The 23,870-nt window shown below is 40.0% G+C and overlaps 1 protein-coding gene across 1 annotated transcript; it reads left to right on the forward strand.

The window, feature by feature from the left end:
- Window positions 1–1,258: 1,258 nt before the first annotated feature.
- On the forward strand, window positions 1,259–23,693 carry wsb1 (WD repeat and SOCS box containing 1). The gene is made up of 9 exons (XM_038693299.1): window positions 1,259–1,669; window positions 3,076–3,244; window positions 6,223–6,506; window positions 8,418–8,549; window positions 11,183–11,283; window positions 14,730–14,902; window positions 16,140–16,253; window positions 20,581–20,688; window positions 21,163–23,693. The coding sequence occupies exons 1-9, from the start codon at window positions 1,630–1,632 to the stop codon at window positions 21,323–21,325; spliced, it is 1,284 nt and encodes a 427-aa protein (XP_038549227.1). The 5' UTR covers window positions 1,259–1,629; the 3' UTR covers window positions 21,326–23,693.
- The last annotated feature ends 177 nt before the right edge of the window (window positions 23,694–23,870 follow it).

Here is a 23,870-nt window from a genome sequence, read left to right on the forward strand (position 1 = left end):
CCTGACCACTAAGAGCTTTGTAGGTAAGAAGAATGATTTTAAATTCTATTCTGGATTTTACTGGAAGCCAATGCAAAGAAGCTAAAACAGGAGAAATGTGATCTCTTTTCCTGGTTCCTGTCAGAACACGTGCTGCAGCATTCTGGATCAGCTGAAGAGTCTTAATGGACTTTTTCGAGCAGCCTGATAATAAGGAATTGCAGTAATCCAGCCTAGAAGTAACAAATGCATGGACTAGTTTTTCTGCATCATTTTTAGACAGGATGTTCCTGATTTTCGCAATATTACGTAGGTGGAAAAAGGCGGTCCTTGAAATTTGCTTAATGTGAGACTTAAACGAAAGATATTGAAGTAAATTGTAGTTTCTGTGGTGGCTGTCCAGAATCTGTTGTACATTTGTTTTGGCATTGTCCTGTTGTGAAAAATTTCTGAAAAAAATTATGTGATTTTATTTCAGAAAATATCTCTGAAAGTTTTGCTTTCTTCTGGAAGAATGTATTGTTAGGTTTCCCAAAAAATAACGCACAACAAAAAACTTGTGTGTACTTGATTAATCTCCTTATAATTATATTATGGCCTAATTTCATATTCACAAATGTAAATTCACAGATAAGAAACCTTGCTTTGTTGTCTTTTCAAATGAGTTCAAACATTACATCTCATCAATTCAGGGATTTCTAAAGCAAAAGGTGATTAAAACTGTATCAGCTTGTATCATTTTTAAGGTAGTACAAGTGTGTAGTAGTGCTACTTTGTTAGATTGTTGTAATTATTAGAAATTAATAATGTACTGTTGAATTAGGTTTTTCATATCTTTATTATATTCCTATTACATCATAGTGAACAGTTTAATCTCCAGTGATTAAAAACATTTTGTTATCTTGATTTGAAAGAGTTAGTTGGATCATTTTGAACAGGCAGATTTGCGGTAACCTTCTTTGACTGACAGAACCACTTTTGCGGATATGCAGAACGGATATAACGTTAGCAGGATTTGGCACTGTTGTTAAAAAGACAGGAAAATGCAGTGTGCATGCGGACAACATGGTGTACGTTTTGCCCATGGTTTTGCCACGTTTTGTCGGCGCTGAACTCGCCCCTGGACTATTGTTTTTTGTAGTTTCGAGTTCCGAGTTGTCTCGAACGCAGCATTATAGAAAAGGAGAGCAGCAGGGGGAGGTTTTAATAGTATTGTCATGGCAACTGTGCTGACGTGTATTGAAAACCCTCCCGTGTTTCATGGTCACGCCTCCTTCAGATGAGAATATTTGTACCATCCAGTCGGGAGCCATTGTACCGCCGGGGAACATTCTCATGTCTACGGAATGAAATACTAAAATTACATCTTAAACAGTCTTTAATTCGACATAGTTGTAACACCAGCGCACCAGTAACAATAAAATAACGTATATTGTCGATGAAGTAAAGGAAAAGACGAGATCTAACGTTTCAGAGGTTGAACGACGACTGTATTTTCCACGGTTAGCCTGGCGGAGGGATCCAACCGACTTCAGTAGACGGTAGAAGAGGAACATCCGCCGTCTAATTGCGCACCAGTTGTTTATTTCCTCTAAACTTCGTTTTAACGTCCGTGCTTGGCTTTTCTCTTAAGTCGGTGTGCTTATTTAGATGGCAAGCTTCCCAGACTCTGTAAACGAAAATGATATAGGTAAGTTCAAATGCTAAATGTTTCGTTTCTCTGTGAGCAAGTTCTGGGAGCATCGTGAGGAGTTAACGTTAGCCTCGGAGTCAACGGGTCCGTTGCAACCTTAAAATTATATCGCACCAAACTAAATTGTTTCAGTATAACTTAAAGTTACGCTACCAGTTAAATAACAGTTAGATTAATTAAAATCTTTAACTAAGTTACGCCGTGGTAGGCTGTGGTGAGCATTGTTTGCCTGTTGTAATAGCTCAGTTGCAAAGATGCTATTTTAAGTGAATCTAACGTTACGGTAACGTGACAGAGCCACTGTTTTGTGCAATGGTCTTGTATAACGTTATGTTCGGCGTGTGGTTAATTACACTGAACATCGGGGCGTAGCGTTAACTAATGTTAACACAGCTAGCGTCAGTTTAGCTCACTTGAATATCTGTAAAATTATATGCAACCGTCTCAGTTAACATAGTGTGCATTGCATTACCGGTATATTACAGGTTAGTTATGGTTATTTAGTTTATTATTTTACTCTCTATGGTTAAAATTTGGTCCTTCGCGCTGTGTTGCTGATTAAAAGCTGTGCTCAGACCCGGCCCTCCCCCACACACAAGCAGTGAGATTCATAACCCTGCACACAACACTGCCTACGTGTGTTACGTGCGTGTCCACATGCTAAACGTTAACTTACACGGCATATACCGTAACCTGTCTTTCTCAAATGCTTGTGTATCATATCATCTAGTGTGTCTGTAATGTTGGTTAGTTCTGTTTTTCCTTATTGTAAGAATCTAAAACTAAAAGTTGTGACAAAGAAATCCAGCTCCCTTCATACTTATGTGTAAAGATAAATCCAAGAAGTTAGCCGGACCAAACCCTAAAAGAAAACAGTTGTCCCTAATGAAACATTTATGGAACAACAGACAGTTGTTATGAAATTGTCCATCAGTTTTGATTCCATCACATTTGTTGGGAAAGTATAAGCCAACATTTCAAAGTAGATCTGACTACATTTTGACTTGTCGGTCAGTACATTCAGAGGTCAAGTATGGATCATGGATGTGGACATAGAGTATTAGTGTCTCTAGTAGTTTGTTTTCTAGACATGTTATTTATTCATTTCTTCAAATGAACATGCATTTCAGAAATTGTTTTAGTTAGTTATTAGTTATTTTACCAAGCATTGAAGCTCATTAATTTGTGAAGTACCCCATCCACTTTTTTTGTATGAATGGTTTGGTTTGCACAGTTAGCCAGACAGATGCCTGCGTCATTGACAAGCCCGTGTGTGTGTGTGTGTGTGTGTGTGTGTGAGTGAGTGAGTTAAGAGGTTACTTTGGGAGAATGGAATTCTTGTGGGTTGGCCATAAGTGATTCTATTGATGGGTATAGCTGAAGCAACAATGTCGCTTTTCCAGGTAAGGCTAAGTTCATTGGTGAACTCCTGGTGCCTGTTGCTCCCTTTGACCAGAAATCTGGCCGCGAGGCGTGGACAGTAGCCTTTGCACCCAATGGTTCCTACTTCGCTTGGTCTCAGGGGCATCGCATTGTCAGGCTCATTCCCTGGACAAAATGCCTAAAGAACTTGTAAGTATCACATCATTATTATCTCACTCAAATGCAGTGTTACAAGTAATTGAAATGTAGCAACCATTATAACGTTAACATACATATTTATGGTTTTGTTCAATGGTTAAGACCATACACCAGTCTTTCCCTTATATTGCAAATGTGAACTAGTCACCTTTTGAGCGATTGAGAAGTTTCCTTTTGATTTTAATGTACAAATGAAATTATACAGAAAGGGTGAATAAAAATGCTGACAGTGCCTATTATGTTCTACAGATAAATGTCAAAAGCTGTAAATGAAGTAAATGAAGACACAAAATGCAAGCATGAATTGTCCTATCTCCAATGATTCAGAGTAGGGCTGGATGAACATTTTACATCAATTACGATGATGAAATATTTTTTTTTTTGCCCTCATAGTTCACTGACGAGCTTTATGTTGTAAATATACTCAACTATTAAAGGGGCTATATGTAGTTTTTCAATGAAATCACTTATTAATAAATCAAATGTTTACTTTCTTTTTGTCAATGGACTCTAACCTCATTTAGAAATGAAGTTGTGTTATGTGAGGCCACCTGGTCGGTATGTCCCAAGCCTCTCTCTGATTACAGCAACAACACCGCAGCTAACGACACGCAGTCCACTAACACCACAAAACAAGCGGCTCCCAACAAAACACAAACCCTAACATAAACTCCATGTAAGGATACAAAACAACAATATAAAGTATTATGTGCTGAAGCCAATCAGACTAAAAAAGATCAGATAATGTTGAGTGAAAACGCAATGAACATTAGAAAGGCTGGAGCCACTGAGACAGGCACGTTAGCTCGCCGGCTAATGCAGAGCAGTTGGTATTGCAAAGTTGTATTGCTTTCCACATTACTTCACCAGTTTGCGTGACCCATATTACTATCATGTGTACCACCAGTATTATGTCAAAGTGTTGATTTTAGCCTGCAAGAAAGGATGTAATGGTACAGAGCAAATGTTTGTTTATGCCTATAGTGATTCAGGCAGGGCAGTCGGCTAACGTTACATTAGCTCAGACCTGCCACTGCTTTGCTTCGTAATGTTCAGTTTAGATTTATTGTCGTTTTGCCGATACTCAGGTCCACAGCTTCTCCACCGTCTCATTCGCTGTTACTAACATGACCCACATATTATACAATACTGCAACAAAATGGCTACAACAACACAGAGAAAGAGCCACCCACTAACACTACAGTAAAGTTTACTTACTGCAAAGTGTTAAAGTGTAGCAACAATCTCAATTATAATATTCAGTCTAGCTCACTAACCATTTCATTATCATCCAATACATGTAAGTTAGCTGTGCTTAAATTGCTGAGCCTCCGGTGAAGGATACAGATAGTAAAGTTAGTTAACGTTACCGAAAAGCAGATAGGCGAGCTAACGCCGATGTAACACGTCAGCTAAATGCAGTAAATCTAACGTTATCATGTAACGAGCATGGATTAGTTCAACCTCAAGCAAAAATATTACTGTAACATTGCAGTGGGAGTTTACGTGAATTTCCACCATGTTGTGTGAAGCTGTTTCCCTGCCTGTCTATAGCGCTTTCATACTACCCTTTTTCCGGGAGTATTGTGCCGATATGCGTCTCGCTGCGCTGTATGAAAGGTATGGAGCCAGTGTTGAGCTGCCTCTGAGCCGGGAACATTGAAGTAGCCTGAACATGTCTGGAGGAAAGCCACAGCTGGCATGCCGATGTTTCCGTGTTAATTGCAGGATCTGTATGAAAGCGGTTGTGTTGTGATTATGCTCGCTTATGAGTTCAAGAAAGCATGCGTACGAGCACACGCCTGGTTGCAATCTTAAAACCGCACTGCTAGTGGCTGCTGAAAACGACATATTGTCCCTTTTTTAAAGGTGGTATTTTTTTTCGATTCACAAATGTTATAAATTGATTTTCTAAATTTTAATGGAAAACCGAATGTTGACAGAATACAAAAACTGGACCTCAGAAGTGTAGAACCAGACAGTCTGTGGTGGCACATAACAGAGCCGTGTTTTTCCCCTTTTTCGGTTCATTGCTGCTGCTCAATGAATGAGCGCTGCTACTGAAATTTCACATGATCATTAATATCAGTATCAGCTAATGAATTTTACTCTTGCGCTCTGCAAGCACGGCAACACTCCATGCTTGGCGAGCTTCCTCTCCTGATCTTTAAATGACATCTACGTGACCAAACCATTCAGTGAGCCCTGGTGGACGAAGCATCTGCATTTGATATGTTTCTCCATTCTTTTATTCAGCTTTTCTCTTTCATTTGTTCCTGGGCTGTACATAGTTTTGGTGTTAAGCGAATCTATGTGCTAATAGAACTTTCTAGTCATTTTTTGCCCCCCAGTATCTTTCCCTGCCAAACATGGGAAGCAGAACAAACACAAAGAGGTGCTACTCAGTGTCAAGGACATGTGGCTTATATCATCAGCTACCTTTCAGCTTAGCTTGTGACTCTTGGAGCCACACTTTGAAATTGTCTGTAGAACAAGTGCTTGTTCCCAAACAGCAGGCATTGACTGGTTAGCTGCTTCTACCTCTGTTAAAACACTTAGGGTTTTCCCATGGACCCTTGTCGTGTAATGGATGGCTGACCATGGCCAACCTGTGACAACTCCTATGCTTAATGTGCTTTTTTTTATTTTTAATTAATTTGCAAAGATTTCAAACAAACTGTTTTCATGATGGGCTATTGTTTGTAGAATTTTGAGGAAATATTTTGGAATAAGGCTGTAACATAACAAAATGTGGAAGATGTGATGCACTGTGAATATTTTCAGGATGCACTGTAAGTGGCATAAAATGTTAAATATTGTCATGGTAAAATGACAGAAAAATCATTTATGGCAATTATTTCTGGGACAATATATCGTCCAGCAAACGTTATAGTGACAGGCGCATGCGACTGTTCACTTGATGACTTAGCGCTACTTTTTGTATCTTTCTCTGTTTTTTGTTGCTGTAGTTCAGTGGGCCATGGAGGAGAGTGCACCAATGCTTCAAGCCCCCGTCGTTTGTCTCGTCAGAACAGCAATGGAGGCCAAGTAATTCCAGTGGCCGGTGAGCCCCGCGAACACCGTATCGACTGCGGTGACATCGTATGGGGATTGGCCTTCGGCTCCTCTGTGCCAGAGAAGCAGAGCCGCTGTGTTAATATTGAGTGGCACCGCTTCAGGTTTGGCCAGGACCAGCTGCTATTGGCAACAGGCCTCAACAATGGTCGCATCAAGATCTGGGATGTTTACACTGGTGAGGACACATTGCTTTAAAGTGATAGGATGTTGTGAGCTAACTGTGATATTAAAAGGTTTTATTAGAACTAAATCAGACTTTTGTAGTATTTTGAATGTCAGTTTTTTTGGCAGCAAAAATCACAGCAGTGGGATTTGGGAGGCACTAAGTTAAATTAACACCATCAAGTCCACGGGGCTTAAAGCTGATATATTCTCCAAAGTGAGTCTTGCTTGTTTGTTTTAGAAAATAACAGAAATTGGGGGATGCAGACCCATATGTTAACTTTTGACTGTTTTGATGTTACTGTCCAAACAGCTCGCCACACCCAATTTCTATAGTGATTTTTATCTTTAGATGTTTATCGTCCACATTCCTTCTTCCTCCAAGAGGAGGTTTACAGATGAAAACAAAATGAAGTTAAAAAGAAAGGTGTGGAATACAGAAACAATTAAGTTATACAGCACTGTCAATGAATAGGTACAAATAATGACAAAAATATTAAGACTGTAATGACCTGCTCAGATTCAGTGTTTACAGTCTATTTGTACAACAGACCGTTTTGAAGTAGTTTTTAATTAGTCCGTCTCAGGTGTGTCTGACAGAACAAAAACACGCATTTTAAACAATCCCCCTGTCTTCACAGACCACATAATGGTTTTTACACTTCAAATCTGTTTTCTTGTCTTCTACATGCATAATTACAGTAGAGTCTAGGAGTCAGTAGATCCCATATCCTCGGAGCGTTCTGTTTGTCATTGCACTTTCAGCACTAAGGCCCCATCCACACTACTGCGTTTTCGAATTAAAACGGAAACATTTTGCTATGATTGCACCTCCCGTCCAGACTAAAACGGCAAAAAGGAAGACCTAAAATGGTGAATTTTGGAAACGCTGCCGCCCCTGTATTGCGTTTCGAAACGCCGGAGAGCGTTTTTAGTGAAGATGGACAAAAACGGAGGACTTTAGAAACGATGACGCAGGCGCTCATGCTTGGCTCTCTGATTGGGTCTTATAACTCTGCAAAGCTGAAACATGATGATACTGACAGTGTTTTTGAATTGGTGTTTTTATTAAAATATTCTGTACCGTGCAAATAACAGGCCTATCTGCCTACACTTGTAGGCTACTGCATGTCAACGGTTACTTTGCAACAACTCCCAGTCTGTTTTCCGCCGCCACTGTCCCATGTTACATTCGGTAACAGTCCATGCTCGTTATTGTTGCATGCAAAAAAAAAATCTGGTGTGATTCTTCGTCTGTATTTATTTATTCTTTCGCCAAATCTTCTGTAACTACATAATAGATCATCTGCTTCATGTTTACACCAGCACGCGCATGCCCAGTGTCTTCATGTAGACAGAGATCACATCTGATATGCAGCTAAAACGCTGGTGTGGAAAACTTAAACTAAAACGGAGTAGTGTGGATGTGGCCTAAAGCTAAGATGTTTCTTAGTTTTCAGTAAACAAAGAGAATCTGTCCTTTCATTTCACGCTATACATGAAGTTCTGTTTTTGTTTCTGATTTTTCCCTTGCAATTCTCTGTTAAAAGCCTGTTTTTATTTTCCATTTAACTCTTTTAACCTTGATTGTGCACTGTAACTTTTATTATTTTTTAATGTGTTTTTTTTTTTCAATATCCCTATATTGCTTTTAAAAAAATTTTTAATTTCCCTGTTGCTTTTATGTTTTATGTAAAGCACTTTGAGTTACCTTGTTGTTGAAATGTACAATACAAATAAACTTGCCTTGCCTTAAGCATACAAAGGTTGGAGGTATTGGAGCCTTGTGGAGCAGGAATGGAGATGCATTGTATCACTAACATAGTCACTGTTAAGTTGTACACATTGTCAAACTTGACTGAGGAGTAGTTGTTACACTTCTCTATGAATGAGTTTTTCATTACTGCTTGACTGCATGTTGCAGGAAAACTGTTGCTGAATCTGATGGACCATACTGACGTAGTGCGAGACCTGACCTTTGCTCCTGATGGCAGCCTCATGCTAGTTTCTGCATCCAGAGATAAGACCCTCCGTGTATGGGACCTCAAAGATGACGGTATGTAGATGAGCTGTCCTTAGTGGAAAGCTTTCAAGCTTTCAGGGGCGTGGCTGGCGCCTGGAGGCTTGGACTTTTGGACGCTTACAACTGCTTGCAATTCTAGTTTTAACTTGTTTCTTTTCTTTTTTTCCTTTTAGTTGTATTTTCAGTTGTAATGAGGTAACAGCAGAGCTCAGTTTGTTCCAGACATTTGTTTCTTCAATTCAAAACATGCTGTTGACAGAGCTCTAAATTGTAAGTTTAGAGGGCTGGTACAGTTTTGAAGAGTGGGAGAAAGAATCTGGGGCTAGGGCCAGTCTGTAAAGGCAAAGAACAACCCAGGAAAATCCTAGTGTATTCTGTTTTTATATTTATTTATTTAATGCAGAGATAATGCAGTCACACAGACATTATGAGAGTTCCTGATCTGTTGTATAGTCTACATCAGTGGTTCTCACCCTTCTTTGAGCCAGCATCCCCCTATACATTATTCAGGTACCTTACGGCACCCCATCAAAAAAGATGCAGGCTGTTTGCCCTGAATATTGTTTATTATTCTTGTTGATACTATTGTTATTAAAAGAACATGAAAAAAACATATTATTGAATGACAAACAGATTTATTACTTTCCCGGGGATCAACAAAGCCATTTGAATAATAATTATATTTAATAAGTCAATGTTCCTTCCAGAACCTCTGTGAATACATATACTGTTTTCTTGGATGGGGCACTTAGTAAGTGGAGAGTCATGGGTTCCTCCCCCAGGAAATTTTGAGCATTAAAGACTTAATTTCCTCCACTCTCTGCCTTTTCTGCACCAGTTTATGGTGGAAATGTTTTAAATTATTTAAAGAGAAATATAAAATTCAGGTGGCAGGTGACAATTCAAAAAATAAAAATGGAATAAACATAATACAGTGACGTACTCATGCATTCTTTATTGCTTTTAAATATGTTTGTCCTGTAGATTAACTTATTTAATATCATCCCAGCTGAGTCAGCACACACGCATGCATGATTTAGTTCCCCCCTCTTTTGTGGCACCTTCTCACCTCAATGATAAATTAATTCATTTTAAATCAGTTAGAAACTCCTGGACTAGCTCCTGTGTTTCAGCAGGTTTTCTGCTCATGTTCAAAACTTCGTACACATTCAGAATGTCTCCCACATATCTGTGTTCTCTGACATATCCAGGAAAAAAAAGTTGTAATGTTAAGAGACTAAAGCCATTGTTTAATAAGAATTCATAATATTTCTACTACCTGCCAAACTGTTGTAAAAAATATTGATTTTTATTTGGTTTGATACATATCGATTCTGAATATTTACAACAGTTTCAGTATTCATCTTCCACAGTATCAATCCTGAAAATGCGCCTTTCTTCTCCCTGACAGTAAGCTGATACACACACTGATACGCAGCCCAGCTTTCTGTCACTCACTTCCTTCTCGTCTCGCTCGCTTTGGTGGAATCATGTTTTTTTTTTTTCCCCCTGCCAGTTTCGACAAGTCCGCCCTGCTTTTCTGTGATTGGCTAGTACTTGTCACTCGTGATTGCATGCTGGTAAATGATACAAGCAAGCCCATATAAAAGTTACTGTACAGAGCGGTGCTTACAAAAGGGCAAAGCACCATCAAGTTTGCACTTCAGTTTTTAACGTTACATTTTTATATTTAAACTCTACATATCACGTTACGGCTGGGTCACAAACTGGATCTGAATCCCAGCTCGAGGTGGTCCAATTGATTACTATCATGGCAGTCGCTGGTGCTGCATCAGGTGCTGGATGCTGGACGCATAATTGCTTTCAGGGGAAGTCCAACAGCGGAACACTGCTCCCAACACCAACCTGCAAATTGGCAGGAAGTGATCTGCAAATGTGTAAAAGCTGTTTTGTGTAGACATAGATCCACAAATGCGTAAATAACTTTTTATGTGAAATTAAAATTAGTACAGATTCAATAGTGCATATTTGTATTTTTGCGGATATGATTTTACACAACACAAATGTAAAAATACATGTTTTGGGTAGGGAGATATTTGTGTACATATTATTTTTACACCTCTCTGCATTGTCCAAATTTCAGAAATGCATAAATAGGAAGTTACAAATGTAAAGTGACCTACAACTTCACAGGAAGTGATCCATAAATGTGCAAAACCCATTTCAAATCACCCATACTTTTTGTGGACAAAAGTGACCATATTCAGACAAGAGGGTGTGGCTAGCTAGCTAGCTTAGTTGGCAAAGTGCGCCCATAATTCACGTTAACTGTGATTTTAATTTAGATGCTATTTTGGGCTGAGGAAAATGGGCTTAAAGCAAGATGTACTTTAAGTATCTTGAGTGTTTTAGTGCAACCAAATGCTGAACAAGACATTTGTAGGTGACCAAAATGCTAAAAATTAATTGAGACCATAAACTCATTAGGAAAGTGTTTACTGAAGTCTTTAGTATGCAGCTACACTCCAAGAAGTAGGAAAGAAACGGTGTGAGTGCATGAGGGTTTTTGTTTTTTGTGGCAACAAAAGGACCTGGGAAAAATGCTAAACTATGGATTGCTTATTTCAAAACACAACTAAATAAATTATTACTTGAATTGCAAAATTAATATTAGGTCATGTTAGATAATGCTGTTTGTCTTGTAGGTAACATGGTGAAGGTTTTGAGGGGGCATCAGAACTGGGTGTACTGCAGCGCCTTCTCCCCTGACTCCTCCATCCTATGTTCAGTTGGCGCCGGCAAAGCAGTACGTATACAAGTTCCTTTTTACTTATTTTGATGTGTTTGCTAGCTAATCTGTATGCAATTGCTTTGTGCTGCTCAATCAATCTACAAATGAAAACACACCCCGTCCGCCATGCCCTCCCATTTCCACCTCAAAACAAATTGCTAGGTGTCATGATAAGTTGAGCTCCCTGCATCTAGATTCTGTTTGATTTTTGTTTGTGGGGGAAAAAAGGATTTTAGTGTTCTGAAGTTTGCATGCAGAGCAGGCAAATGTTTTCACTTTTGTTATAGTAAACTTGTTTCATCATAATTAAGATACCTCTTATGTTGAAGTGGTGGAGGCCAAACTAAACCTTTAAATCATTACAGCAAGGGGAATCTTGGAAAACAAAAATTTAAGCAACTTCTAAAAAAAATACTCTTGGCGTTTTGAAAACAATTGTCTTCATATAAACTAAGCATTAGGGCTGCATGATTGATCTAATCGCAGTTGCAATCGCGATGTCATCATGTGTGATTACATAACTGCAAAAAGTGTGTGATTTTAATTAAACAGAAAAGGTGTGTTGTGTGTTGTGAGACTCTTGTCTCGGTGTGCACTGCAGTCCGCTCATTATCTCCGCCCACACCGGGCTCTCACGTACAAAAAACAGATAAGTACGAACCAGAAAAAGTAATTTATAGGCAGTGAGCAGGTAAAGTTAAAGACGAGAGCAACCGAACGTAACCCCCTTCCCATCCCGGCTTATTGTTCAAGACATAATTGGACTGGCCACCGGAGCACCTGAGAGAAATGCCGATCAGCCGGTCACTCTGTGGCAGAGACAGATGTGTAGTTGGCAGCTGAACATTAGCTGTATCGTTGCCTTTTGTTTTTCAACTACTAATAAAGCCTTTTGTCAGTCACTTCTTGTCAACCACAGCCTGGGTATTAAGAAAAAGTGCTACAACAAACTTTCAAATGTTGAACAATATGATTGACAAATTAGTACTTAGCATTAACAAATTAGAGACCAAATGGATAATTTTGCTTGCACAATAATTAAATAATATTAAAAAAAATGAATTAAAAAAATTAACCCACAGCTGGAACTGGATTAAATATTCAACTTGTGGTAAAATACTATTCCATTATATGAAATTTTAATGAATATAGTAATTAATATATTAACGTTATACTAACATGTTATAATATTATACTTTACACTAGCTCCTTCTCCAGGTTGTGGATGGAGCCTCTGCAATGGACAGATGGAGATTTAGTCAGATGCAGGATGCCATTGTGCCAATCTCCCCCGTGCCACAGTTACGCTGTCATTCTGTCGGGAAAAACTGTATATATTGTTTATCGTCTAACTTTGTTCATTCATTTCAAAATGTCAGTATTTTGGGGTATTCCTTGAGAATCAAGCAAATAGACTCGGTACCTTTTGTAATATTATAATCGAATCGCAATATTGTCCACAATAATCTCACAACTTCTTCTCCAAATCGTGCAGCCCTACTTTGCATATTATTAAAGGTCAGATAAAATTAGATATTGAATTGACCTCCCATATTTCTGCAGCCCCTGGACATTAATTCCATAGACGAGCCTTATCTACAATGTTGCAGCTCTAGATCACTCTGAACATGGTGGTAATGATAGACATGGTGGTAGCTTTGTTAGGCTGTGTGTGTCCCTACAGTGTGTGTCTTGCTCTCCCTGTCACAGGTGGTGGCAGAGCTCAGTGTGTGATTGGTTTTGAAGGGAGCGCCGCACTGACAATTTGAGCAGCCGGTGTAAACCGGGGACGCACAGTGCGCAATGCCCAAAGGCCTGGCCAAGGGGCAGCCTGGCACCTGACCCGCAAGGTCAATCTGTACGTAGGTGCTGCTCCGTGTCTGTCTACCTCTGCTGTTGCAGTTCCTCTATTTTAATTTCAGTTTAAAACTATCATTAAATTGGTTGTTAAATACACCCTGTATCTCCCTTCACCCCCACCTCTCTCCCAAACCCACTTCCACACCACCCCCCCTTATATCTTTACATAGCTCCGTTCACTGTCTGCACACGCTAGCTTTTCTCTTGTTACTAGGATTTCTGTTACTGTCAGGTTAAATGTTGCCCTTGTGCATACAGTGTAACATCGTTATGATACTAATGGCAAGTTATAGCCAACTATTCAGCCAGCTACTACAGTTTAACAACCAACCGGCCCCTCCCTTCACTGTCAGTGTTAGCCAACAGCTCTCAGTGCTTTGCAAATTTTACACAAAACCCTTTTGTAATGGAATTGTACAGTTTTCAGATTATTGTTGATATTGGTACAGATATTCTTATGACTATTTTTGTGCATTTGCAGAGCACTGACAATGTCAGCTGCCGTATTAAAACTTGAGAAAACAGTCGACAAATTGGCCAGTTAGGTAACTTCTCCATCTGCAGCTGTTTTCCTGTTATTATATATAGCATATGAGCGTTTCTGCTGTTGGCAGCTAAAGTGGAACAATATATTACCCTTTTATTTCATCTGCATTTCTGAATCAGCATACTTGTGATGAAAAGCACAGCTTAGAAATCCCACAGAGAAAATTATACTAATGGTTTTTGACTTAAATTGGGAAACTAGGAGAGGAGGAAGCTATTTAGTATAGAGAGAAAGAAACTGAACCACTAGCCTGCACATGACTGTTAGGAGTTTAATGTACATCAACTACATTCCTTCACAAGCAGCTTTGTGGCACTTTAAAGAATTTATCATTTCTTAGTGACGATGTGCAGACATTGATTTTATATATATATATTTTTTATAAATGCATAGCTCTCATATGATTAATTTCCCTGGAGATATTAATACACACATTATCACTTTTGTGTGTGTGTTTGTGTGTGTGTGTGTACTTTGCCAGAGGTATAAACCCTTTGGCCATAAAATATTCTTTTCTCTTGCAGTATCTGTCTCTCTTCGTAGGCTCCTGCTGGAGGTGTGAGCCTATTGTAAACACAGTGAACTAAAACTCTGAAAGGGGAAGCCAGTGGAGTAACATTATGTTACCTTAAGTTACTACTCGTTTTATTTTCTCTTCTTTGTGTAGACTTTTTATGATAAAATAATAGTATTTATTTAGTATATTCAATAATGTATTATAATATGTACTAATCTAAATTATGATGATGTAGATTATTGCTATTAGGCCTATATAAAATGTTAGAATGTTTAATTATAATTTCCCATGTAGGCCTAAGTGAAGTGTTGCATTTTGCTATAGCCTTGCTGCTTGTGTAGCATGTGCACTTTTGTTTGTATGGCCTGGTTAAAGGTTACAAAGCTTTACAATGACATAACTTGAGCATAACTATGTTTTAATTCTGTTTAATTCATGTTTCTTAATTGAATTTCTAAATGCAAGTGTAATGTAGCGCAAATATACTCTGTCCAAATCATTTCATAAGGCCATAACAGTGCCCTCTTCAAATTGCAGGTGTTCCTATGGAACATGGATAAGTACACATTGATGCAGAAGCTGGACGGGCACCACAATGATGTGGTGTCCTGTGAGTTTTCACCAGATGGGGCGCTGTTGGCCACTGCCTCTTATGACACCCGAGTCATTATATGGGACCATCACAAGGCCACTGTCCTGCTGGAATTGGGGTAAGAAGTACACAAATGGGGTTCAGGGTTTTTCTGCCTTGCATAATTGTTCGTAACTGCGCAGGTCAGGGTAGAGTTTGCCAATGAAAAAGTATTGTTTTATTTGTTTTTGTGGGGTGGGGCTTTTTCAACTGTATATCATGGTCTTTATTAAGGGAGGGTGTGCTTCGCTGTCATGTCAGTTTTTCATCAGCAGCATTTGCTGTATTTTAAAGTGAGCCTATGTAACTTGTATCTGACCGTAGTCACAGGACAATGGTAAATGCTTAAACAGGCAAGCTTAAACTGAGTTAGACTCAGTAACGTCAGTTACACAGCAATATCTACTGCCTTTTTTCCATTACCAGTACCAGCTCAACTTGCCTCTACTCGACTCGGTTTGGCTGTGCTCTGTTTTCCATTGCAGACAATACCCAGAGATGGTACCCCTCAGTGTAGCTGGCCGTCATAGCGACGCCACACACAACTGCCGCGACGTAATGTTGTAATGCGACACACACACCAGCGATCCACACAGCTTTCTCTTTTTTAAGTTAAAACGTTCCAACATTCCTCAGAATGTAAAGACAGATAAGCGGTATGAAAACCTTCCAGCTGTGTTTTCCTGTCTGTGTGACGCCGGGAGCTGGCCGGCCTCACACACTCCTCCTGCGGGTTGGCGCAGGCTAACAAAGCAGCTCCTCAACTCCAAAAACATTCAAGCACGTTTTTGTTCCTCCATCACTTCTTGTAAAACTGTCAATATTGGAAATCTACACAGCTGATTTCTCACCTCAAAACTTCTCAGAAGTGGATTTAGTGATGAAATTCCATACGAAAACTGTAAAATATAAAACTTTCTGATGCTGGCCTCTGTCTGGTGCAGCAATGATGATGCAGTGAATAGTGAATATTCTCTCTGACCAATCAGCAGTGTGCTGTGTTTTCACGTCACATTTTAGTATCCCTCAGCTCGCCTGGAGGTGATACAAAAAAGTACCTGGTAGTAGGTACAGGTACAACATTTCCACAATGGAAAACATGCCAGACCAATGAGTGTACTGAAATGAGCACAAGTGTGTTTTGTTGCTTATAAGTTCTACTTTTTAGTTTCAAGAAAATAAATGTGCTATTGAATGTGCCATTTGAAATGGTAAGGCGGTTCTGTCTTTGGCAAACAGTGAATGTTCATTTTTAACCTGAGAAACTTTGTTGATAGTGATGGTGTTATTGAACTCTTGCTCTCATCTTTCTCCAGACATCTCTTCCCTCCTCCATCACCCATTTTTGCTGGGGGGGCAAATGACCGTTGGGTTCGCTCTGTGAGCTTCTGTCCTGATGGCCGCCACATTGCCAGCATTACTGATGACAGGTAAGACACTGGATGACAGTAGAGTTAAAGTAATACTCCTTAACTTAACCACTGGTCAGGTGGTGTTTCAGTTGTTTATGTATATATGTGTATCAGTTCAGTTGTTGTTTATGTTGCAAAACTCTACCAGATTTGTTACAATTCGTCACATCTCGAGCGGGTCCAGTTGATTACTATGACAGCGTACACCGGTGTCAGTCAGCTGGACGGAGTTGATTTTCTCTGAGTCGTCTATCTGATCAGTTATAAATTTGTATTTCACTGCGTGAGAAAATTAATCTGTGGCATGACAGCATGTGAAAAATGTAATTTGCACAAGTCTCGCGAGACAGCTTTTTACCTGAAATATCTTTACATTTTAATTTTGCGGGATCTCATGACGCGAGATCTCGTCACACCCCTAGTAAAAAGCAAAGTGAAGCAGAAAAGCTTCTGTTTGCTGCAGTTTGTCTTGACATCTCGCAGGGAGTCATGAGTCTGACTGGAACTTGAGAGCACAGAGCTACTGTATGTTTGCCTGTTTGTACGAGTCACATGAAAGTCACAAGTGATCTCTGGCTGGCAAAGTGCTGAGTTGGTGGTATAAAATATGTTCAAAAGAAGCAGGAGGAAGCTCTGCAAAATGATTGCTGGTATTGGGTGGGGGGGATGCAAAAGAAATGTATATAGCTGCATTTCGACCAAAAGTACCTGGGACTTTTAAGGTTCCGGATCTCTTTTCAAGGAACTAAAAGGTTCCTTCAGCCCAGCTGTGTGCGTTTCCACCGTGGTCTAAAGACCTGCGAATGTTGCTCATGGGATAGTGGTTACAAATAATGATGCCTGTGCATTGCTTTGTATGGCTACAGCCTACGTCAGCTGGTTAATTTGCCTAATCTTCGCAGGTCTTTAGATCACGGTGGAAACGCACACAACAGTGGACTTAGGGTGTCTCCAGCAGTGGAGAACACCTGGATATCATCATCCTTAAGTTTACAATGGAGGACAAACAACACAAATTTAGAAGAAAATGTGACTGACAATAAATAACCATTAGTGTATATGATTGTCATATAGTAATCCATCATTACATGTCAGTGACTGTCAGGAGCATCAAGGAGAACATCTGGAATGATCTTTCCAAACGTTACCAGGTACAAACGCAGAGTCGTCTTCCTGCACTGTGTAGCGTTTGCGCAGTTTCTGAAGGATGGGCAGTACCTGGCCACAGGTTGGACTTTTTTCGCTGGAGACAGCAAGTGTGGATGTGTAATGCATCCTCATCAGCAGCACAAACTCCTCTGCTTTCCTCAGGTCCTCATTGCCCGTTCTGGCCAGTCTGCAACATAAACAAAACAAAAAAAATATATTACATAAACAACAAACATAACCTTTTTAATGGCTACAGTCAACAAAGTTTCATATAAGTCATCTTAATTTTCTCCTTCTCCATGGGCTTTCTAAGCCGTTGGTCTATAGCTGCAGCTTGGATAGCAGGAAACTGTTCAGAAATTGTCTCCATTATCAAATACAGAGAGTTTCATCTCGTCCTCACATCTAAAAGGAGCATGTGCTGGGCAGCTCTGCAGGCACACACACAGATTGAGATTACATTAAACAATTTAATATTACCATTACTTTATCGTTTTTAAATTGATCCTAATCTGTTCATTTATATGTTACAATTTGTCGTTAGCTTGCAGTGATAGTATTTAAACAGTAGGCCTATTACTTACTGAGGAGTTGTTGCTTTTCCTTCAGGACTACTGTAGCCATGTGAGATCTCTTCATCCATACGATCACAGAACGAATCCTTGCTGCCCAGTTGGAAACTGTATTGCAGTTGTACAGCTTCTGAGCTCCAAGGTTAAGTGTGTGTGCAAAACATGGAAACTTGATGATGTTTAGCGTTTTCACATCCATGTTTGCTGCGTTATCCGCAGTTTGCTGCCACCACCTTCTCTTTCACTCCAAACTCCTCCAGGATCCCCTTAATCTCCTCAGCTACAGCTGTCCCTGTTTGAGCTTTGTACACTGCTTTGGTTTTGAGGACTTTTTCTTTACTCTGACCTTCCCTGACATAGTGCAATGTTACGGTGAGGTAGTGGTCATGACTGAAACTAGTCCAACCATCTGCTGTGATGGCTGCATGTGTGACATGTTTCAGGTCTGTGATCAGATTGCTCTTTTCAACCCCATACCAAGCAGGAATCAGATGATTTGTTAAACTGTCTCTGTTTGGGGCATTGTATTTTGGGTTGAGAGTCTTTATCATCTCCCTACAGAAAATATAAGGTAGGACTAGGAATAAATAAAACAGGACTATACTGAAATAAAAACATGAAACTTTTGGTCATGCATTTGTTCATTTGAAAAGACATGCTGGACAAAACACAGCAAATTAACCTACCGAAATGCAGAGGCATCTACTGTGGCAAACTGGTGCAAACCCTTTACCACAAACTTAGTCACTGCTCGGTGACATTCGTTGATCCTAGCCTAGGTCATTTTATTCTTCCCTTCCTCTGTGAATGGAGAAGCTAGAGGTGCACCAGAGCTACCTGCTGCAGCCTCTGAGCCAGCCAGACTCTGGCTGTCTTCATCATCATCTAAATTTGATGGACAATGACAATGGAGATTATTTGTATAGTAAAGGTTTACACAATGAAATGGTGCTCACATTAACTAAGTAGACAGGGCCTGTCCTGCCTGGAGAGTTTAAAGTTCCCTTCTGCATTAATAACAGATGGCGTCCTGTTGGCGCAGCTGCTGCTTGACTCCCTTGTTGTGTTGCTAAGTAGTAGTGTATCAAACACGCGACAGTCCTGCAAATGAATTGCATGCTGTGTGGCCAAATGTTTCTGCGTATTGGACCTAGTTTCCCCCCTTTGACGAAATGGAAACTTTACAAGTGACCGTATTGTCTTCTTTTCGTGTGAAATATAACCAAACTTTAGAGTGCTTCTGCCTCGACACCGTGCTGCGTTCTGAACCAAAACAACACAGCGCGTGTGTGACATCATGACGCATTCGCAACGAGCAGACCGATAAGTAGAATCGTTAAGCAGGCATGCTAACGGTTCCAAGTAATACATTTAATGCAAACGCACAATCTCCATCGCCAAGACTTGTGCGGCTGTTTGACTGTTGATTGTGATTTATTGGTTGCAAACAAGGTCGGAAAGAGAGGAAGAAAAACGCCCTACATTCTCCAGTTAAAGCCAGCAGCCTGCCCTCTACTCGCCTGTTCAGAATTTCACTGCAAGGCAAGCCCCATCCCCTCTCAAAGTACCAGTACTTTCAGAAAATACTACCCCCCCGAGCAGGGACTTTTTGGGGAGTAAAATGAAGACCCTAGAACAAAATTTTAGACCCTGCTCCCTTCGGTGGAAATGCAGTGAGTTCCTCCAAAGGTTTCTAGTTCCGGGGTTTAGTTCCTCTGATCAAAACGCAGGTTATGTAACTTTTTGCTCCATGCATAGAAAGATATATTGACAACCAGCTGATCTGGTATACCCATGTAAATCCTACTTTCTAACAATACCCATAGTCCTAGGATAAGCGTAAGTCATGCGGAGGCACTGCCCTGGGCTAATTCCCCTGTATTTGTGGCTTTCGTTTTTGTGTAACTTTGTAAACAGTCACACCTCCATAAAATTTGCATTATGTCTGAATAAACAGTAAGAAAAGCTTAATCATTGGCATGTTTTTCTGTCCAAGACTGTATTTCCATTTTGTGTTGTAATGAACACTGAAGCCTCTAGGGTTTAGATTTTCAGTCCTGTGACTTGGTATTACACTTGTATGAAACTGAGTCTCACAAGAGACAGATTTATTTTTTTAAAAGAAGGATCCTGGTTCACATTAAAGCAGCAGAGGCAGAGATATGCTGACTTATGGTGCCTAGTCTGGGTCAAGCTCAAAACACTGGATCCTACATTTCCAATAATGCAGCCAATAGCATATTTTCATTAGACACTCTCTGCCTAGTAAATGCCCACATTCAAGGTTAATTTATTTATCATTATACAACACAGGGTAGTCTCTTCATGCTACACACACACGCAAAAAGTTTCTTTCAGACATTATGTTCTCAGTTTGTACCACAGGTTATTTGTTATAAATGTGAATCAGCAGTTTTTATGCGGGGATGTATGAGGGACAAATTAGTCCACAAGTAGAGGGGAGCAAGCGGTGCTGCTGGTCAAACACAGACTTAAACTTAGTTTGACAATTGCCAGCAGGACACATTTTACTCAACAGTAAAAATATAAAGGCCTTCCAATTTCTTTCATGCAGCTTGGATTCTGACACCAGTGTTCTTGTTTGTTTTCCTGTCTCTGTTCAGGCTGGTTCGTTTCTGGAGCATAGAGGAGAGAGCTCCTCAGGCCATTGCCTCTCTCTCTAATGGCCTCTGTTGTGCCTTCTCTGCTGAAGGAAGTGTCCTTGCTGCTGGGTAAGACACCAGCACATGTTCAGACATACACAGATCACATTACATTAACTAAGTCAGCGTTTCCCAACCCTCTCCTGGAGGCACACTACTCCTGCATGTTTTAGATCTCTCCCTGCTCCCACACAGCTTCAAATGATCATCTCGTTATGAACTGCTAAAGCTGTTAAATCAGCTGTGTGGGAGCAGGGAGAGATCTAAAACATGCAGGACTAGTGTGCCTCCAGGAGAGGGTTGGGAAACGCTAAACTAAGTCACACTTTATTTACCCCTGCCTTATGATAGAGGAGCTGAGGAAACCAGTTCTCAATGTTTTCTCCGCTTGCTCTCTCCACGGGCGGGCTGTATGCATTCTTAGCTGTGAAATCACTGTGTTCTTATAATGTACCAGTGTTGTGAGTTGCTAAGAGTTAAAACTCCTTTTTGATTTATCGTCATCATTTTTGTTTGTTTGTTTGTTTGTTTGTTTGTTTCTAGGACTCGTGATGGTAGTGTGCACTTCTGGGAGTGTCCTCGTAGCATTGCCAGTCTGCAGCACATGTGCAGGATGGCTCTCCGACGGGTGATGACCACCCACCAGGTGGAGGCCCTGGCCATTCCTACACCGCTCCGTGACTACCTGACCTACAAAGTCATCTAATCTCCCCCACTCACCACCACAGCACCAGCTGACCCAACTGCACCTGTGGCAGCAGAATGCTGGAAAACTAATGAATCCCTTATTTTCTGAAGGTTTTTGTAGAACTCTGAATGAACAATGTTCAGTACAGGAGGAAAAGAGTCAAGTTTTACCAAAAGCTCAAAGCCACATCCTCGTGTCAAACCCCCACTGTGTCTTCTTACAGCAGGATATGTCGTTGTTTTGTACGTATTTATTTTTGCCTTAGCAATCCCCTCCATCAGATGAATGTGGTACCTGTAAGTGTTCAGATCATCTTCCAGCTGGCCCCAGCTCTCTTTGACTTGAAATGGCTGTTGCACTTACTGTAATGAAGCACTGCAGTGGTGCCTGCTCCTAACGTCCAGTTTAGTTGGTGAGTTAAAAGGATGGATGAGCTGTTTAGAGAATGCAGGCTTTTGAAGGCCAATACTCAGATCACCTACTGATAGCACAGTAGCCTATATTTACATTACATTATTGTCATGGCATAAAAGAAAAACGTAATCAACAGTGTTCTCTTAGATTTTGAATATTTCTCTAAAACATTTTATACACTTCAATCGCGCCTCCTAGACATCTTTTAATGTTCGTAAGCAGTAGTTTGTATTTCCAATAGAAAAAGATTGGCCAGATGTATTAGATGCTTCAATACAGTATGCAACCTAGTTTGCCTAATTTAATTAATGCTGTTTGTAAACAGGCAGAGTGAGAATTCTTTATGGGTCATTAATTGATTAGATATTTGATATTTAGTGCAACGTTTATAAATTCTTAAAAATGCTGGTGTGACCAGACCTTTGGAGACACATTTTTGCTTTTTGCTTTAAAGCCACCCTGTTTAGTTTTTGACCACAGTAGCACTATGGAGCAATGTTTTGAGTGGGTGCCCATTTTGTTTTCATCGCATGCATGAGAACCTGGCAAAGCAACACAGAATCCTGCTAATGGTCTCACGCTGTTCCACTGATTTGAGATTTGGTGGTTATGCACAGAGAAATATAGTAATGTACCAACAAAGGCAGGAAAGAAGATTGATAGTTGATGTAAACAATGCAGGTTCTAGAATGAAGAATGAAGGATTTATGAGGAAGTAATGCATTCAACACATTTGTCAGGCCTCAAGGATACACAGTGTTGTGGTGAAAAACAAAATGTAAACACAACTGTTTGTTTACAAAAAATACTCAACAGGGTTCTTTGAAAAACTACGAAAATAGCTCTAATATGTATTGCCTAACTACACTAACTGGCTGACATCAGCGTTTTAGCACACTGCAAAAATCTGCCACACTTCTGGACTTTTGGATAACATCGGTCCAACACCTGTGTGCTAACTTGACACAGGTGTAGCACACCCAAAGAATGTGGTGACATAAATGGCAACATACAATGCTTGAATTTCAAACCGTGTGAGTGAGAGCGCTGTCCTGTGGGGCATACAAAGCCTTGAGACCAGTGTTTGATTTCATTGTAAAGCAAAGCACCTCTGTCGCTTAATTGCTATCTATATTTGAACGTCTATACAGACTACTTTGTGATATGTATATACAAAATTGTACCATGTCTATAAACATATCAAAGCTTTTTTTTCACTTTATTTCATCAGTTCTACTGTTGAGCATTTGTATTTTTGTACTTTTTTGTTTTCCTTTTAAATGTGAAAACCTACACATTCTACAGCTAAAGCCCAAAATGAAAGTTGTATTACATTTCTTTGCAGGGCAGACTGTGACAGTGCTGCTGTGCCCCTGTTACATATTTTTGCGGTATGTTGAATTTACAATTACATAAATTGCAATTCCAGCAACCCTGAAAGTAATCACAAGCAACCAAACAATCAGCTGCCAAACTCGGCCATCTGGTGTTAAATACCTTCATGTTCACATAATTCGCATATATGCACATGATAATCCACAATTACTCTTTAAGATGCAGCATATTTAGAATCCTCTGTCTTGATTGTCATTTCCAATTTTTACATCAGTAACGAGATGTGAAGGGAGGGAAGTTGATGCAGAGCAGCTGTCAGTATTTAAGTTCTCTGACTGTGCTAATGCTAAAGGTTTACCTTTTCAGATGGTTTAACATGGGGGAGGGGTCAGAATTTTCTGCTGAGATAAAGAGGTTATTTAAGGAGTGGTCTGCATGGCTTAAATCTATACAGAAGATGTTTCTATACCTGTAACCATCATGATGGGACAAACAGTCCTGCCTCAGTGAGATGCAGTGTGTGTGTGTGTGTGTGTGTGTGTGTGTGTGTGTGAATATATGATGTTTAAAATTCCTGCAAGTTTCTTGTAATTTGTTTTTGTGTGTTTGTAGTTTCAATAAAGGCTTTTTGACAAAAGAATGTTGTTTAATGATCGGAGAGAAAGTCTGCAATGTACCTTCAGACAACAGACAGGTTTTGGCAGGGTTTAGATTTGCTTGACAGTGGCCTGGCAACAAGTACACAAGTAAATATGCACACAGAAGGATTCACAAATGTATTTTGGGATTTGTGAGTCCAAAAATGATTTAAGGC

The sequence above is a fragment of the Micropterus salmoides genome, unplaced genomic scaffold (genome assembly GCF_014851395.1).
Source record: "Micropterus salmoides isolate LMB-PRFRI ecotype aquatic unplaced genomic scaffold, ASM1485139v1 Ms_hic_scaffold_3, whole genome shotgun sequence".
Classification (NCBI taxonomy): domain Eukaryota; kingdom Metazoa; phylum Chordata; class Actinopteri; order Centrarchiformes; family Centrarchidae; genus Micropterus; species Micropterus salmoides.